The sequence below is a fragment of the Sceloporus occidentalis genome, unplaced genomic scaffold (assembly GCF_023333645.1).
Source record: "Sceloporus occidentalis isolate IW3139 unplaced genomic scaffold, rSceOcc1.0.p SCAF_2, whole genome shotgun sequence".
NCBI classification, from domain to species: domain Eukaryota; kingdom Metazoa; phylum Chordata; class Lepidosauria; order Squamata; family Phrynosomatidae; genus Sceloporus; species Sceloporus occidentalis.
In genome coordinates this window covers 128218075-128235174 of record NW_028316982.1, presented here as the reverse complement: position 1 = coordinate 128235174, position 17100 = coordinate 128218075, and the positions used below count along the sequence as shown (strand labels likewise).

General features: G+C 43.2%; 1 protein-coding gene across 3 annotated transcripts in view; it reads right to left on the bottom strand.

Moving 5' to 3' along the window:
• Nucleotides 1-15354, bottom strand: part of LOC149319016 (negative elongation factor A-like) — a 38629-nt gene extending 23275 nt beyond the window's left edge. For 2 of the 3 annotated variants that reach the window (XM_089510940.1, XM_089510941.1), the window contains exons 1-2: nucleotides 14883-15231; nucleotides 6066-6237 (exon numbers count right to left, since the gene is read on the bottom strand). In XM_089510940.1, the coding sequence (XP_089367066.1) occupies nucleotides 6066-6237; nucleotides 14883-15137 (427 nt within the window). In that variant the 5' untranslated portion in view covers nucleotides 15138-15231. Of the gene's footprint in view, nucleotides 1-6065; nucleotides 6238-14882 lie in introns of all 3 variants that reach the window. The other variant, XM_089510942.1, reaches the window with a different exon arrangement.
• Nucleotides 15355-17100: the final 1746 nt, after the last annotated feature.

The following is a 17100-nucleotide window of genomic DNA, read 5'->3' as shown; positions in this document are numbered from 1 at the left end:
AAGGGGGATGGGGTGCTTGGGACGGATTGCAGCTTAGGATTGGAATGCACTGTTTAATTAGCTGGAGACATCTGCGGAGACTGTCCAAGGTCAGGTTGGTTTCTCAGGCATCGTTAGCTTGGGAAGCAAAGGGGGGAAAGAAGGTGGAGAGGAGAAAAGGCGGGAGAGGAAAAAAGGTGGGGGCTTGGGTACTCAACTTGTGGCCAACTTTAGGCCAGTGGTTCTCAACTTGTGAGTCGTGAGCCCTTTGGGGGTCACAGAGGTTGCCTAAGACCATCAGAAAACCGCTCCTCTATCCATCTCCAGCCATAGTTTTATAGTTGGGTGTCACCACAACATGAGGAACTGTATCAAAATGTTGCGGCATTAAGAAGGTTGAGAACCACTGTGTTAGGCTATCTAGCTCTAACTCTCTCAGCTGTTCCTATCTATAACATGTGAACTACTTACATGCAAAAAACCAACTCATATAACCTAGGAGTTAGGTTGTACAGTGGGCCCTTCCCTTACATGGGGGATCCGTTCCAGACCCCCCCCCCCCATGTAAAGGGATTTCCACATATGCTCAAGCCCCATGTATGCTGAAGCCTGTGGCGCAGCATGGGCACCATTACCCCTTCCGGGGCGCACCAAGCCTTCGTCCGGCGTGGATTTTAGCGTATGCTGAAAGCCGTGTAAATCGTGCCCGCATATAACGCGAGCGCACTGTATTTGTTGGTAACTGAGACAAAAAATCTGATAATATTCTGAAGTAAAATGAAAAACATTTCAGGGTCTCATACTGATATTCCAATATCACTTTACTTCAACAAAAAGACTTCAAAGGGAGGACCTGAAATTATTTAACTATCTTCCAGCAAGTTTGATTCTGTTTGACATGAACTCAGTCAAGAGCTGAGATGTCAGAATCCCTCACAGAGCTTGCTCTGCCATTTTAAAATTAGGCTGCTTAACTATGTTGGAGCCATATTGGGAGCTTAGGTATAAAGGAAGGCAGGTAGTTAGATGCGGGTATTTGCTATGTGTGGAATAATAATAATATAATAATATTCCGCTTAATCATTTGGAATCCAAGCGGATTACAACAATAAAAGAGGATACAGTTAAAATTCTAAAACCCCTATCCCTCCCCCCCCCAGTATAAAAACATAGTAATACTAAAAAGAGATTAAACCAGACAGATATTAAAACAGTAGTATAAAATCACAGTTAAAATCAATGGAAGATCTGGAAAAAAAATGTATAGTGGGGACCAGATAGGATGGAAAAAGGGATGGAGAAAGGGGGAGAGAAGTGGAGGGGGGGCAGGAAAATAGAGGTGGACCTAGTCTGGAAAGGCCTGCCAGAAGAGATCCATCTTAATAGCCTTCTTAAAGGTTTCCAAGGTGGTAATCTGACGGATCTCATCCGGCAGATCGTTCCAGAGTCTAGGAGCAACTGCTGAAAAAGGAGCGCTGGGTCACTGCCGAAAGTCTAGTCCTCTTTGGTTGAAGCAGATTCTTCCCAGCAGAACGAAGAGTGCAGGGAGGATGATATGGGAGAAGGCGTTCCCGCAAGAAGTTAGGACCCAAGTCATGTAGGACTTTAAAGGTTAAAACCAACACTTTGTATCTTGCCCGGAAACTAACAGGCAGCCAGCGAAGGGATTTTAAAACTGGTGTAATGTGGGCAAATCTAGATGTGCCAGTAACCAGCCTGGCTGCCATATTCTGTATCAGTTGAAGTTTCCGAATTTGAGACAGGGGTAGCCCCATGTACAGCGCATTACAAAAGTCGAGCTGAGAGGTTATCAGTTTAAATAGTGTCCAGTTCATTAAGGGAATGGAATGTAAAAGGAGTGGGCAGGCAAATCTGGAGAGGGTATAGAAGTGAAACTTAGCTTGTCAACTTAGATTTTGTAAAGGATGTGCTACTTTGCTCATGTTTTTCAATAAATTCTTTATGGTTTTCATCCATGAATCATGTTCATTGAGTTAGATAGAGAATGAGGTATCTCTTCCACAAAAGGCAGAACTTGTTTAATTTTTATGAGTTACATTACATAACTATGATTTTACATTTCATGACTGCTAGACCGCAATTTAGGAAAGTCATAGAATCAGAGAGTTGGAAGAGACCGCAAGGGCTATCCAGTCCAACCCCCTGCCATGCAGGAAATATCAAAGCATCCCCGACAGATGGCCATCCAGCCTCTGTTTAAAATTAATTTTAATTAATTTGAATAGGGAGAAATGTTAGATACTACACTTGGGCATTAAAATCAACTGCACAGATATAGGATGGGTGACACCTGGTTTGACAACAGTACATGTGAAAGAGATCTAGGAGTCTTAGTAGCCCATAAGTTGAATCATATAATCATAGAGTTGGAAGAGACCTCAAGGACCATAAAGTCCAAGCCCCTGCCATGCAGGAATACACAATAAAAGAACCCCTGACATGAACATGATCCAACAGTGTGATGCAGCAGCTAAAAAAGCCAATGAGATTTTATGCTGCATCAATGGAACTACTGTGTCTAATTCAAGCGAAGTAATAGTACCATTCTATTCTGCTTTAGTCAGGCCTCAACTGAACTACTGTGTCCAGTTTCAGACGCCACAATTCAAAAAGGATGTTGACAAGCTGGAGAGTGTACAGAGAAGGGCAACCAATATGGTAAAAGGTCTGGAAACCATGCCATATGAGGAACAACTTAGGGAGCTGCATATGTTTAGCCTACAGAAGTCAAGGTTAAGAAGTGATATGATGCCCTGTTTAAATATTTGAAGGGATGTCATACTGAAGATGGAACAAGCTTATTTTCTGCTGCTCCAGAGAATAGGACCTGATGGAGTGGAACATTTTGGCTGATGAAGGAGAGGTGGGCAGGGAAACTGTGAAGTTTGCTAACCAGAGGGAAGGCTTGACAACTAAGTAACGGGCTAAGCGGGGCCACATTGCACTGCTACATGGAAAAGGCATCTGAGATGGAGAGAGAAAGGAGTCTATGGCTGGTGCTATGTCTTCAATGCAACAATGACAAACAAGAAAACAAGAAACAAGACACTGGAAAAAAGATGCTACTAGTGGGTGGAGCAACAAGCAAGAAGAGTGGCAGTGGGAAGATGGCTGCAACAACAGCACTGCCACAACCAGAGGGATGATGCAGGATGAGGACCTGGTGATCACCAACGAGAATTGAGGAAGCGATGTGGAGCTAGTGGGAAATGGTGAATGCCTACTTTAAAAAGCACTGAAAAGCAAGATAAAGAATGTTGAGGTGCTGTTTGATTTCCAACAAATTTCAGGACAGTTAAAATCCCCGTGTTGAATTTCATTTTGTTACCTTTGCTCCAACTTTCTAGTCTATTCAGGTCGTTCTGAATTTTGATTCTGTCCTCATTAGCTATTCGTCCTAATTTGGTGTCATCTGCAAATTTGATAAGTATGCCCCCAATTCTGTGATCCAAGTCATTGATAAAGATGTTGAATAGCACTGGGCCCAGGGCAGACCCCTGTGGGACCAGGCGAGTCACTTCTCTCCAGGATGAAAAAAAAAGCCATTGTTGAGAACCCTTTGGGTTCGGCCAGTCAACCAATTACAAATCCATGTAACAGTTACTTTATCTAACCCACATTTCACTAGCTTGTTTGCAAGAATGTCATGGGGAACCCTGTCAAAGGCATTACTGAAATCAAGATATACTATATCCACAGCATTCCCTTCATCTAACAAGCTGGTAATTTTATCAAAAAAAGAGATTAGATTTGTCTGGCATGACTTGTTTCTCTGAAGCCCATGTTGACTTTTTCTGATTATGGAATTGGCTTCTAAATGTTCACGGACTCTCTGTTTAATGATCTGCTCTAGAATCTTTCCTGGTATTGATGTCAGACTAGCTGGACGATAATTGTTGGGATCCTCTTTTCCCCCCTTTTTGAAGATGGGGATAACATTTGCCCTCCTCCAGTCTGCTAGGACTTCTCCTGTTCTCCAGGAGTTCTCAAAGATTATTGCCAATGGCTCCGATATTACATTTGCCAGTTCTTTTAATACCCTTGGATGTAGTTCATCTGGTCCTGGAGACTTATATTTGTTTAGATTACCCAGGTATTCCTGTACTGTCTCTTTACTTATACTGTGTTATGCAGTGGTTCCAGTCTTTCCTGGAGGGGTGAACACAGAAGGTGGTGTTGAGGGATTCCTGTTTGACTCCTTGGCTGCTCTCCTGTGGGGTCCCACAGGGTTCTGTTCTGTCTCCATGTTACTTATCTACATGAAACTGCTGGGAGAGGCCATCTAGAGTTTTGGTGTGCGATGTCACCAGTATGCAGATGACACCCAACTCTATCTCTCCTTTCCATCTGACTCCAAGGGTGCTGTCTCTCTACTGAACCAATGTCTGCTGTCAGGGCAAACAAATTGAAACTTAATCCAGGAAATCATGAGAAGACACGATTTACAGTCGGCCCTTCTTATACACGGATTTTTTATACATGGATTCAAGCATACACGGTTTGAAAATGTTCCAAAAAAGTATAAATTTACCTTGATTTTCCATTTTTTATAAGGGACACTATTTTGCTATGTCATTATATTTAATGGGACTTGAGCATACACGGATTTTGTTATACACGGGGGATCTTGGAACCAAACCCCAGCGGGTCCACTGTATTAGAAAAGACATTCATACGAGGAAAGGTAGAAGACAGAAAGAAAAGAGGAAGGCTACATTGCAGATGGATAGACACAATCAAGAAAGGCACACCACTGAGTCTATGGCGATAAAATGCACCTTGCCTAACTCCCTTTCCAAGTGGAAATCATTCAGGCGGGTTACAAACCGCCAAAAAATACGTATGGAATACGTATTAGGGTTAGGAAGGGGCGGTGCTTCCGCACCCCCTAACCCTAGTACGTATTCCATACGTACAACATGGCAGCGCCCGTTCCACATGGGGGCCGCCATGTTTACGTATCGAACGCTGTGCGTCCGCACGTGTTGCGGCGTCTATGATGTCGCGGGTCCGCCCCTGGCGCCTCGCGACGTCATAGAGGCGCCGCTTAAAGAAGCTCCACTTTGGAGCTTCTTTTTCGGTCCATGCGGGAGCCGCGCGGTGTGGCTGCTACGGCTCCCGCACGGAGCAAACCGCGGCGGCGGCAGACCGCCTCAAAGCAGCGGTTTATAACCCGCCTCAGTTTCTCCACATTGTGTCCTGACAATAGCCTCTTGTCCTGAGTATAAATTAAATGTCAAATCTTGTGGTACATCCACTTCTTTAAGAGCTAGACATAGTTTTTCATGACCTACACAATCAAAGGCTTTGCTATAATCTACAAAGCACGGGATACAAATTAAATAAAAATAAGTGCTCATTGCTTCTAAAATGTTGATTGGCTGGGGTCATATGGAGGGACTTTGGTTATTTAGGGCATTCTTTCTATATTTAGTGTATTTTTTTTAAAAAATAACAACACATACTAACTTCTTTTAATCAATATACTTCTTTAAATAAATAATGTGCCAAACTCAGCACAATGGTGGCTATGGAGAGTGGAAGGCAAGATAAGAGCCCCTAAACATGGACCATCAGCATTGTGATTACCCTAGCATCCTAGAATAGTATCATGCAGCATGCTGGGACATATGGCACATGTCCTCTGAGAATTTTTTCTCTTACATCCATCCATTCAGCTCAAGTCATTGCACTACTGTCCCCTCCAAACTGTTTGGGAATGGAAACACCATTGTATAGTACAGTTATTATTAACAAATGAAAAGTTTTCCTTATACAGTAACCTTTTTAATCTTTCAGTGACAGTTTTCAAAAGCAAGAAATACAATACTGTGAGACACAGTGCCATTTGAGGTAAGGGGGAAAAAACTGCTCTGAAAGTTATTGCTAAAGGACAACATATAATTTAACATTTTAGCATATACAGACCAAAAAACAAAGTATTTAATCAAATACACTCACTAATTCAGTGCAGAATATGCAAAGACTGTCTCCAAGTTTCAGGTTTTGTAAACTAAGGACTCAACTTGCTATTTACAAAGGAATTTACATAGAAAAAAGCTTACCTTTTTCTCGTAATTCTCCTAAAATATCCTGAACATTGGGATTCTGCTCTTCCAGCTCAAGGTTAAGGGACCCAATTTCTGGAAATGATTTTAAAATATCAGCCACCATTAATACCCAAGGGTCTGGATCCAACGTAGCAAGCTGAATAATTTCAGTCAGTGCACCTTTCATCTAATAAGAAAGTAAGAAAGAAAATCAAGAGTGGAATGTTCAAAGTAAGTTATACCTGGTTTCTGGAAAAAAAAATACTAAATAGATCTAGCCCATAGACCTGAAATGCATGACATGCACAAAGTGGGTTCATAAGGAGAGAAAGAACTGGAGCACACAGCTGCTTCCACATTACATCACCCATTTAGCCTTGCTCCTAATATCCACACATTGAAAAGGAACCATGCCTCTATACGATCAGTGCTCAAAACAACACTTAGGTTTTCAAGCAATCATTTTATTGTAATACTATAAATAGCTTTCTAACAGAGCCATAATTTGTAAAAACATGTTCTGAAAGGTGCCAATATATGAAGTTGCTTTATACAGGCATCTCCTTCGTTTTGACAGCTTGTTTTTGGATGTTCCACCTTTTTGACAGATCTATATTACAGCCACTGGTCTGCTCTTTTGATCAATTAGTTTTTGGGCACAGTACAAGGTGTTGTTTATCACCTTTAAAGCTCTAAATGGCTTGGGTCCAGCTTAATAAAATATTATTATTATTGCTTGTGGGAACTCCTCTCTCCAAACTCAGGCTGAATCCAGAGAAAACAGAGGTACTTGCCATAGGATCCTTAGGCCCAGGGAAGGAAATTTGTCAACCACTCCTTGTCACACTTCCTCTGAAGGACGAAATTCGCAATCTGAGAGTACTTCTGGATCTGTCTCTACATTTGTCATCTCAAGTAGATGCGACGGCGAGAAGTGCTTGGTATCAACTTCAGTTGATACGCCAACTGCGACCCTACCTCGACCGAAAGAACCTTGAAGCTGTAGTGCATGCTCTGGTAATCTCTCGTCTTGATTTCTGTAATGCGCTCTACATGGGGCTACCCTTGTATCACGTTCGGAAGCTCCAATTAGTGCAAAATGCAGCAGCCAGGTTGGTCACTGGATCCTCAAGATCTGACCACATAACACCTATTCTGAAAGATTACACTGGCTGTCAATTAGCTTCCAGGCACAATACAAGCTGTTGGTTATTACCTTTAAAGCCCTACATGGCTTGGGCCCGAGTTACTTACGGGAATGCATCTCCCTATACAAGAGTACTGCACTCTTAGAACAAATGGGAAGAAATGGTTAGAGGTACCAGCATCTAAATATGTTTCTGCTTCCCAAAAAGCATTTAGTATAGCTGCGCCTAGACTATGGAGTGGACTTCCAGAGCAGATTCACCTTGCCACATCCCTGGAAACTTTCAGGAAGGCGTCCATACCCACCTGACCTTTTATGAATTACAGACTGTTCTCTGTATGGAACGAGAGCATGACCCCATGATTATTGATTTCATGATTGTTGATTTTATGCTTTTAATTCTGGTTTTTAACTTGTGTGGTAATAATATTGTAATGCTGTAATTGTATTTTTAAACTCTGCTGTGATCCCACCTCGATCCAATCGGGAGAGGCAGGAAGATATAATAACAACAATAATAAATTTATTTGTTATTATTATTATATAATCTACCCTGCACACTCAGATCCTCTGGGAAGTATCTACTGCAGCCACAGAAGCCCAGGTTGGCTGCAGTTTCCCAGAGGACCTTCCCATCCGCTGCTCCAAAAGGATGGAATGACCCACTGAAGGAGATCCATCATATTACTACCCTTGACGCCTACAAGAAGGCTGTCAAGGCGGATCACTTCCGGCGGGCTTTCCCAGACTGACCTCCTTTTGAAGGTAGGAAGCTTTTATGTAACAGCACATATGAAATGCAATAATCTGTATAGTGATTTTAACGATATTGAAAATGTATTTATTTATTTTTTATTTATGGTATTTATACCCCGCCCTTCAGCCCTAAAGGCTATCAGAGTGGCATACAATTATTATTTTAATTAGAAGATAATCTTTATAGTACATTTTCTATACGGCTTATCAGTGTACTTACCATATATACTTGCCTATCTCTAAAAATAAGCCAAAAAGACAAAACAATTGGGTCATAGAACAAATCAAGCCTGAATGCTCTCCGGAAGCCAAGATTGAGGCTGCCATACTTTGGCCACATCATGAGAAGGCATGGCTCATTAGAAAAGACAATGATGCTGAGGAAGGTAGAGGGAAATAGAAAGAGAGGAAGGCCGCATGCCAGATGGATAGACTCAATCAGAGAGACCATAGGCCTAAGTCTACAGGACCTGAGCAAAAATGCAGAGAATAGGGGAGCTTGGAGATGTCTCATTCACAGGGTCGCTATGGATCAAAGTCGATGCAAAGGCAGCTAACAACAACAAATTGGTGTGGGTGAGTTCAGACGCATGTGTCTGTGATGACAGCAGAAGTTCAAGAGTGGTGAAGTCTAGCTATAGGATTAAACAAATAAAGCCTTGCACAGGAATCAAGGCTTTATTTGCTTGCCTTCATCATTGAGGCGTCCTGCTCCTCTCCTGTCATCAAAGCATTCGCGGAGCAGCCGTTTCTCCAATAATGGAAGTTTCCATTGGCTGCTCCGCAAATGCTTTGATGATGGGAGAGGAGCAGGACGCCTCAATGACAACTAAATCACAGGAGTCTAGCATGATTGGCTATCACACTTGTGCACTCTGGGAATGATTTAGCCACGTTTTAGCAACGGTAAGCCTCCATGTGATCATCGCCTACAAGGTCCCCACATTTGGTGCCATAGCAGTGGGACAGGTAGAAGTCCTTACATTTGGTGACAATAAAGGGGGAAATGGAGGACTCTCACAATTGGTGGCAGAGTGTGGTAAGTGGAAGTTTCCACAATAGCTAACACCCCCGAGGACAGGATCACGATTCAAAATGACCTTAATACATTGTAGAGCTGGGTCAAAACTAACAAAATAAATTCCAACAGTGATAAACAAAAAACACTACATTTAGGCAGGAATAACAGGTAACACCGATATAGAATGGAGGACACATGGCTCAGCAGTACAACATGTGAAAAGGACCTTGGGTTTATTGTTGATCATAAGCTGAACATGAGCCAGCAGTATGATGCTCCAGAAAGAAGGCAAATTCTACTTTAGCCTGCATTAAAACAAAGCATAGCTTCTGACACACTCATATAGTCTGCCCTCCATATTCACAGATTTTTTTATTCGTGGATTCTAGCATCCACAGCTTGAAAGTATTTCAAAAACATATAAATTCCAAAAAGCAAACCTTGATTTTGCCATTTTATATTAGGGATACTATTTTACTATGCCATTGTATTTAATGGGACTTGTATCCATGAATTTGGTATCCAAAGGGGGTCCTGGAACCAAACTCCAGCAGGTAACAAGAGCCCACTGTATATGTTATAATAACCTTACAGTAAGTATAGACGCCAAGGACCATTATTTGGTTAAATTATAAAAGTAGGTTTTGTCCAAAAAATATTGTTACAGACATCTACTCACAAGGCATTCTATAGATTACATTGAAGGAATTGGTTCACTCAGTTAATAAAAACAAGCAGTCGGCTATCAGATGAAAACAAAAGAATTGAGTAAAGAAGGTATTATTTGCTATTGGTTCCTACATAGACAACTAACTGAAAAATTATGTAAAATTAGAATGTAATAAGATCAATAAGACAGAATATGAGACTCTTCTGTAAGAGGGGTACAAGCATATCATTAAAAACTATAAAAATGATAGCAGAATAAGAACAAGAATAGAACAAGAACAACATGAATAAGTGGGCTCAGGATATAGGACATGTAATACAACTGGAACACTGGGGAAAAGACTGCAACAAAAATTTGAATTTTACAAGAAGCAACTATTTAAAAGAAAATTATTATAAATTGTTTTATAGGTGACACTTAACACCAGTGAAAATTGGCAAAATGTATAAAAATATGAATGACAAATGTAATGAAAAAGGCACATTCTTTCAAATGTGGTGGCAATGCAAACCAGTTTTTGAAACAAATACATATTAAGACAGAGATGCTGAAAACTGATTTCCCAATAAGACCAGAAATGTATTCCAAACCGCGCGCCCCGTGTAAGGGAAAAAGTGCGTATGCTTACGCCCCATTGAAAATAATGGCCCATGAGTCCATGGTGCGGCGCGGCACATGCACTGCAAGCACACCATTGTTCTCCCCTGCACAGCTTCCACATAGGCTGGAAGCCGCGTACGGCGTGGGCGCACTGTACATGATAGCCATATAGAATGAAGACACTTGAAAATTTTGCTATTCATGATAACAGCGGACAGGGTGATTTATGCTCAAAACTGGAAAAACACAGAAATACCTTCAGAAGGATGGCTCTTGAAATTGTATGATAAACTAAATGGGAAAAAAAACATTAAAACAATGTAAGGAAGACTGGAAGTGTATCACACCTAACAAGTGAGGGACATTAGTAATAGCAAGAATTGGAGGATGGTAAGTGATGGAACAAGGGATGAACAAAACTAGAATAGGATGTACCGTAAGTGTAAACTTGCAAAACCTTTGAATCATAATTAATTTGAAGATAGCACGAATTCTATAGGAGAAATAAAGTGTAAAGGAAACCATATAATAGGATTTAAGAGGTAGAGAATGAAATCAAATATGGCCTTTGAGATCTCTTCCAACTCTATGATTCTATGTGGGATTGGAAGGACATTAAGTACAGTACAGTATTCATGTAGAAACTAACACTGAAAGGGGAAAGAAGTCAGTATTGTTCTGTTTTTCTTCATTGCTATGTCAAGGAAAACATACTGATTTAATTAATGTTTTATAAAGCTTTTTAAAATCATGCAAGCCTGGTTGAGAGGTGGGGGGTTGGTTTAGATTATTTTAACCTTGTATGTTTTAAATTTTATATGTATTTTTAAAAAAAACTTTTTACTGTTTTAATTAGATTGTTTTAATTGTTTTTAAAGTGTTGTTTTAATGTGAGAGAGATATATATATACACACATATATATACACACACACAGTGCGCCCGTGCTATAGGCGGGCGCCCCATACGTGGCTTCCAGCTTATGCAGAAGCCGCGCGATGGGAGAATGCATGGTGCACACGCACTCTCCCGTGCCCCATTCAATTGAATGGGACTTGAACTTACGCGCTATTCAGCTCACGCAAGGGGGTCCAGAACAGATCCCCGCATAAGCCAAAGGCGCACTGTATATGTATATGTGATATGTATGTATGTATGTATGTATGTATGTTGTGAGCCGCCTTGGGTTCCAACTTGGGAGAAAGCTGGGATAAAATAAATAAATAAATAAATAAATAAATAAATAAATATGGAAAAATGGGGCAGGGGAAGAATTTATTTATTTATTTTAAGAAGATGCATAGTTTCTAAGTGAAGGGTAGTAATTGCCCCACTATATTCTGCACTGGTCAGGACTCATATGGAATACTGCATTCATTTCTGGGTGTCTCATTTTATGAAAGATATAGACAAGTTGGAACAGGTTAGGACAAGGCCAATGATCATGCTAAGAGACATAAGACCAAAACATATGAAGAAAGACTGAAGGAGCTGGGCTTCAGCTTGGTGAACAGAAAACTGAGGGGTGACAAGATTTCATTCTTTAAATACCTTAAATGGTGTCACAGAGAGGAGGGGGCAGTGCTGTTGTGTTTCTTTCCTTGTTGCTGTTCTTTGCTGCCCGAGAGGATAGTGTTAGTACACCCTGCATACTCCATGCCATATTTAAGGTCTCCATGTTTTCATATCTAGAGCCAGGCATGTTCTTAAGTGATCACGATGACCTTTGGAACCCCAGATGAATCACCCATGGAAAGGTTATAGAGACCCAAAGACCTCTGGGAGGATCCAGGTAACAACAGGACAAAGGCTTAACAAGTGTAGATCACTCGTTTCTCCCCTCAGGCACTATGCATATTCTCTTGCATGAAGAGATAAAAAGAGGTCTCACTGCACCAAAGGCAGTAAGCTATTGCTTCCTAATGACCCCTGCCATAGTCCCAACCAACTTCTTTATCCATCCACTGTAGGAATATTCCAATTCTATCATTGTTTTTTGAAACTCTGAAGTTAAAGCCATCAAGTGGTCCAGAATCCCACTGTTGATTTCTGGTAAGACCATCAGGTCTTTGTTACATTGCAAGACAGCACCTAACACCCCTGTGGCTAGGATCTCAGCTATAAATATTAGTCCCAAAACCTAGCCTCTCTGGACACAGTTGCCCACACTTTGTGCTCCGTGTATTAACTGTGTTGTCCTCAGACCCAAGACTGAGCGACATCCCGCCTTCCATGGTCTATTCTTCAGGATAGGTAAATATTAGCCCTCAATGAATGTCTTAAAGCAGTGATGGACTGGATGAGGAAAAACAGACTGAAACTGATCCCAGAGCAGACAGAGGTACTCGTTGTCAGGCCCACTAACCCAGGTATAAGGATAGGTCAACTGGTCCTAGATGGGGTCATGCTCCCCCTAAAGGACTGTGTTCGCCGTTTGGGAGTACTCCTAGACTCGTCACTTCAGATGTCAGATCAGATAAATGTGCAAGTGAGGAGTGCTTGCTATCGTCAGCTGTGTCCTTTCCATACATGCACTGGTAACCTCCCGACTCGATTTCTGCAATGCATTCTAGATGGGGCTATCCTTGTGCCTTGTCCGGAAACTTCAATTAGTCCAAAATATGGCAGCCAGAGTGGTCACCGTGACAGCTAGAGGTGACCACATTACTCCCATCTTAAAATCTCTCCAATGGCTGCCTATTAGTTTCTGGGTACAGTACAAGGCCTTTAAAGCCCTACATGGCTTGGGCCCAACCTATTTGTGGGATCGCCTTGCTTCTAACTGGCTTGATTATTGACTATTGTAATCCTTTCTTAATTATTAATTTTTTGATTTTTTAATGATATTGTAGTATGGACGGGGCGGGGAGGGAAATAATGAGATGTATTTTAACTGTATGTTGTATTTTATACTATGTTTTACTTGATGTTGTAAGCTGCCTCGATCCTGTGGGAGAGGCGGCATATAAATAAAATTTATTATTATCATTATTATCATTATTGTCCTCTCTACTCCCCTCAAACTCTGCAACCAGTTTCCATATCTCCATTTCAGTTAGTTCAGTATGGTGTGTCGGTCTGAATGGCTATCCTGTGTTTGACTGCATTGTTGCGTATTTCTAAACAAAAACCTTCTTAATTCACAGGAATTTGGGGTTTTCCTCAATTAGCAGCAGTACACACAGGTGGAAATGATCTTCAGGTTATTCATATTATTATTACTATTATTATTATTATTATTATTATTATCCTTTATTTATAAAGCGCTGTACATACAGTCTTTTTAATTAGATGGTTCCCTGCCCTCAGGCTTACAATCTAAAAAGACACCACACAAAAGGAGAAGGGAGTGGTGGTGGGGGAAGGAGATGAGGTTCAGCAGTTCCTCTACCTCCAAGGCCTGGACCAAGGCAGATGGACTGGAGGGAGGGCTTGGCTCTAGTAAGCTTTCTTGAGCTAAACCAATTCCCCAGCTTTTAAAGTGAAGCTGATACAGTTAGTGGGACATCCCTGCCCCCCCCCCTTTTCTGGGTAACAGCAGAACCAGCTTAAGTTACAAGAAGGAACTTCTTGATAGTAAGAGTAGTTGGACAATAGCTGGTGGGGTCTTCTTCTCAGGATGTCTTTAAAGCGAGACTGGACAGTTTTCCTGCTGGGGATGCTTTAGCTGGAGATCCTGCGTAGAGCAGTGGCTTGGAGCCTTGGATGCAATGGCACATGAAGCCCCCTTCCAATTCTATGAAGGGTGCCAGTAAACTGTGGTGGATAGGAGCCTTTTTATATAGGCAGACAATCATATGAATGTGCTTATGCTGGTGTACAGCACTTAACATACTCTAATGCTGTTCCCCCACTACCCCCAGAGGAACAACATACCAGGGGAAAGCTCTCTAGCCTAGCCCCTCTCCCTTGCATGATATTTACCTTCTGTGCATAAGGAACCCTCTCTCTTTCATGGAGCAACAGTACAATATATCCTTTCCTACCTTGAACCTGAAATACCACAGGCCTTGTGGGTATTGCCACTCAGTTACACTGTGTGTTAATAGACACAGCACTACACACAGCAGGCATAGGATGCTCTCACTCACTCACTCACCAAAAGCCACAGGGAAAGGCAAATGTTTCCTGGTCATCAATTTACAGCAGCCCTGAGTGATTGGTCCAGACTTGCAGCAGCATGGCAGCACTCTTCAGGGGTCTGGAAAGCATGCCTTATGAGGAGAGGCTGAGGGAGCTGGGGCTGTTTAGCCCAGAGAAGAGAGGGCTAAGTAAGAGGTGACATGATAGCCCTGTTTAAGTATTTGAGGAGGGAGCAAGCTTGTTTTCTGCTGCTCCAGAGACTAGGACCCCATGGAGCAATGGATGCAAGCTGCAGGGAAAGAGATTCCAGCTCAACAGGAGGAGGAGGAGGAGGAGGAGGAGGCACTTCCTGACAGTGGGCAATGGAAACTGGTGGAGCCTTCCTCCTTGGGGGGCTTTGTCTGGCTCAAGGCTATGGAATTCTGGGAGTTGGAGTTTGTTGTGGGGCCCGGGGCGGCCAACTCCCAGAATCCCCTAGCCTTGAGCCAGAGAGAGTTAAAGCGGTACCAGACCGGGTTATTTCCCCAGAGCCTTCCCCGCTCTCTCCGCGGACCCACCTCGTCCACTGCGCGGCGGGGCAGGTGCAGCATCCCGAGCAGGAGCTTGAGCTTGACGGGGGAGGAGAGGCCGTGGAAGCAGAGGCGGATGTTGTCTATGACCGAAGCCGTGAGGAGCGAGGCGATGCTGGGGGGCGCCCACAGCTCGTCGGTGGAGCCCAGCTTGTTGTGGAGCCAGAGGCCGGTGTCGCTCTCCCGCATCGACGCCATCTTGGAGCGCAGCAGCGGGGGGAAGGGAGGGCTCTCGGCGGGCATTTTATGAAGACGCCTAGAGAAGGGAGGTGGGGACAAGGCCCCGGCCCCGTTCCCTCCGCGACCGCGACGCAAGAGGGGCGAGGGAGGGAAGGAGGGAGGGAGGGAGGGAGGCCGCGCAAAATGGCCGCGCCCTCGGCGGCGCAGAGGCGCTTCCGGCGCCCAAAATGGCGGCTCGCCTTTTCCGTACACGAAGATGGCGCCGGCTGTTCGGCCAAGGCGCTGCTTCTCTTCCGTGTCTCCTCTCCCAACAATAACCGCAGTCACACTTGCGACTGGGCTGCTTCCAGACCCTGAGTCGCCTTCTGGGTACCCTTGGCTCCAAAACACACTGCAGAAATAGTCCTCTTTTGAGAGGGCTTTAACGGCCCTGGCTCACTGCTAGGGCATCCTGGGAATTGTAGTTTACTGTGGCACCAGAGCTCTCTCTGTCTCACAAAACCACATTTCCCAGAATTCCCTAGCATCGCGCCAGGAATGCAAGTAAAACAGTCTCGGACTGGATTATTTCTGCAGTGTGTTTTGGACCTTGGAGTGGGGCTCGGGTGAGGGCCAGACTCAGGGAGGTCAGCCTGAAATCAAGACTTGTTTCAACCCTAATATCTTTGAGAATCATAGCATTGGAAGAGACCCCAAGGGCCATGCAGGAAATCCAGTCAAAGCAAATAGATGGCCATCTAGCCTCTGCTTAATAAAGACCTCCAAGGAAGGAGACTCCACTACACTCCCAGGGAGTTTGTTCCACTGTCAAACAGGCCTTACTGTCAGGAAGTGCCTCCTCCTCCTCCTCATGTTGAGCTGCAATCTCTTTTCCTGTAGTTTGCATCCCTTGTTCCAGGTCCTGTTTTCTGGAGCAGCAGAAAACAAGCTTGTTCCAGCCTCAATATAGCATTCCTTCAAACGTTTAAACAGGGCTAACATATCATATAATAATAATAATACAGTGGTACCCCGGGATACGAATTGATCGCGTTACGAAATTTCCGGGGTACGAAAAAGTTAGATTGGAAAAAACTGTTCCGGGTAACGAAAGATTTTTCGGGTTACGAAAATCATTTCGACGCGTTTTGGCGCGAAATTCAAATCCGAAGCGCGGCTAGCGGCTTTCCAGCGCTAACGGAAAGCCTTTTCGGGTTGCGAAATGTATCGGGTTACGAACGGCGCCGCGGAACGAATTAATTTCGTAACCCGAGGTAGCACTGTAATGTGTTTTATTTATAGACCACTATTCCACGATGACCATAGCGGTGTACAGTAAAATCGTAATACAATACAAAATACAGTTAAAGGAGGGAGAAGTCTCGTCCTTCAGGCAGTCCAAGATGTTGCTGGGTCTCCCTAATCGCTCCCTCTGAGGCCGAGATGACAGTTGACTTAACTTTCTTATCTTAACTTTCTCTTCTCCAGGTTAAACATCCCCAGCTCTCTAAGTTGTTCCTCATAGGACATGGTTTCCAGACCTGTCACCATTTTGGTTGCCCTCCTTTGGACACGCTCCAGTTTCTCAATGTCCTTTTTGAATTGTGGTGCCCAGAACTGGACACAATATTCCAGGTGGGACCTGACCAAGGCAGAATAGAGTAGCACTATTACTTCCCTTGATCTAGGCACTATAGTTCTGTTGATGCCTTGTTAGCTGCCGCATCGCACTGTTGACTCATGTTCAACTTGTGGTCTACTTGGACTCCTAGATCCCTTTCACACGTAGTTTCATTCAGCCAGGTGGCCCCCATCCTATATCTGTGCATTTCATTTCTCCGCCCTAAGTGCAGTAACTTACATTTCATTTTGTTAGCTTTGACCCAGATTTCTAATCTATTCAGGTCTTCTTGAATTTTGATTCTGTTCTCTGGAGTATTAGCTGCTCCTCCTAATTTGGTTTCATCTGCAAATTTGATAAGTATGCCCCCAATTCTTTCATCCAAGTCATTGATAAAGATGTTGAATAGCACTGGGCCCAGGACAC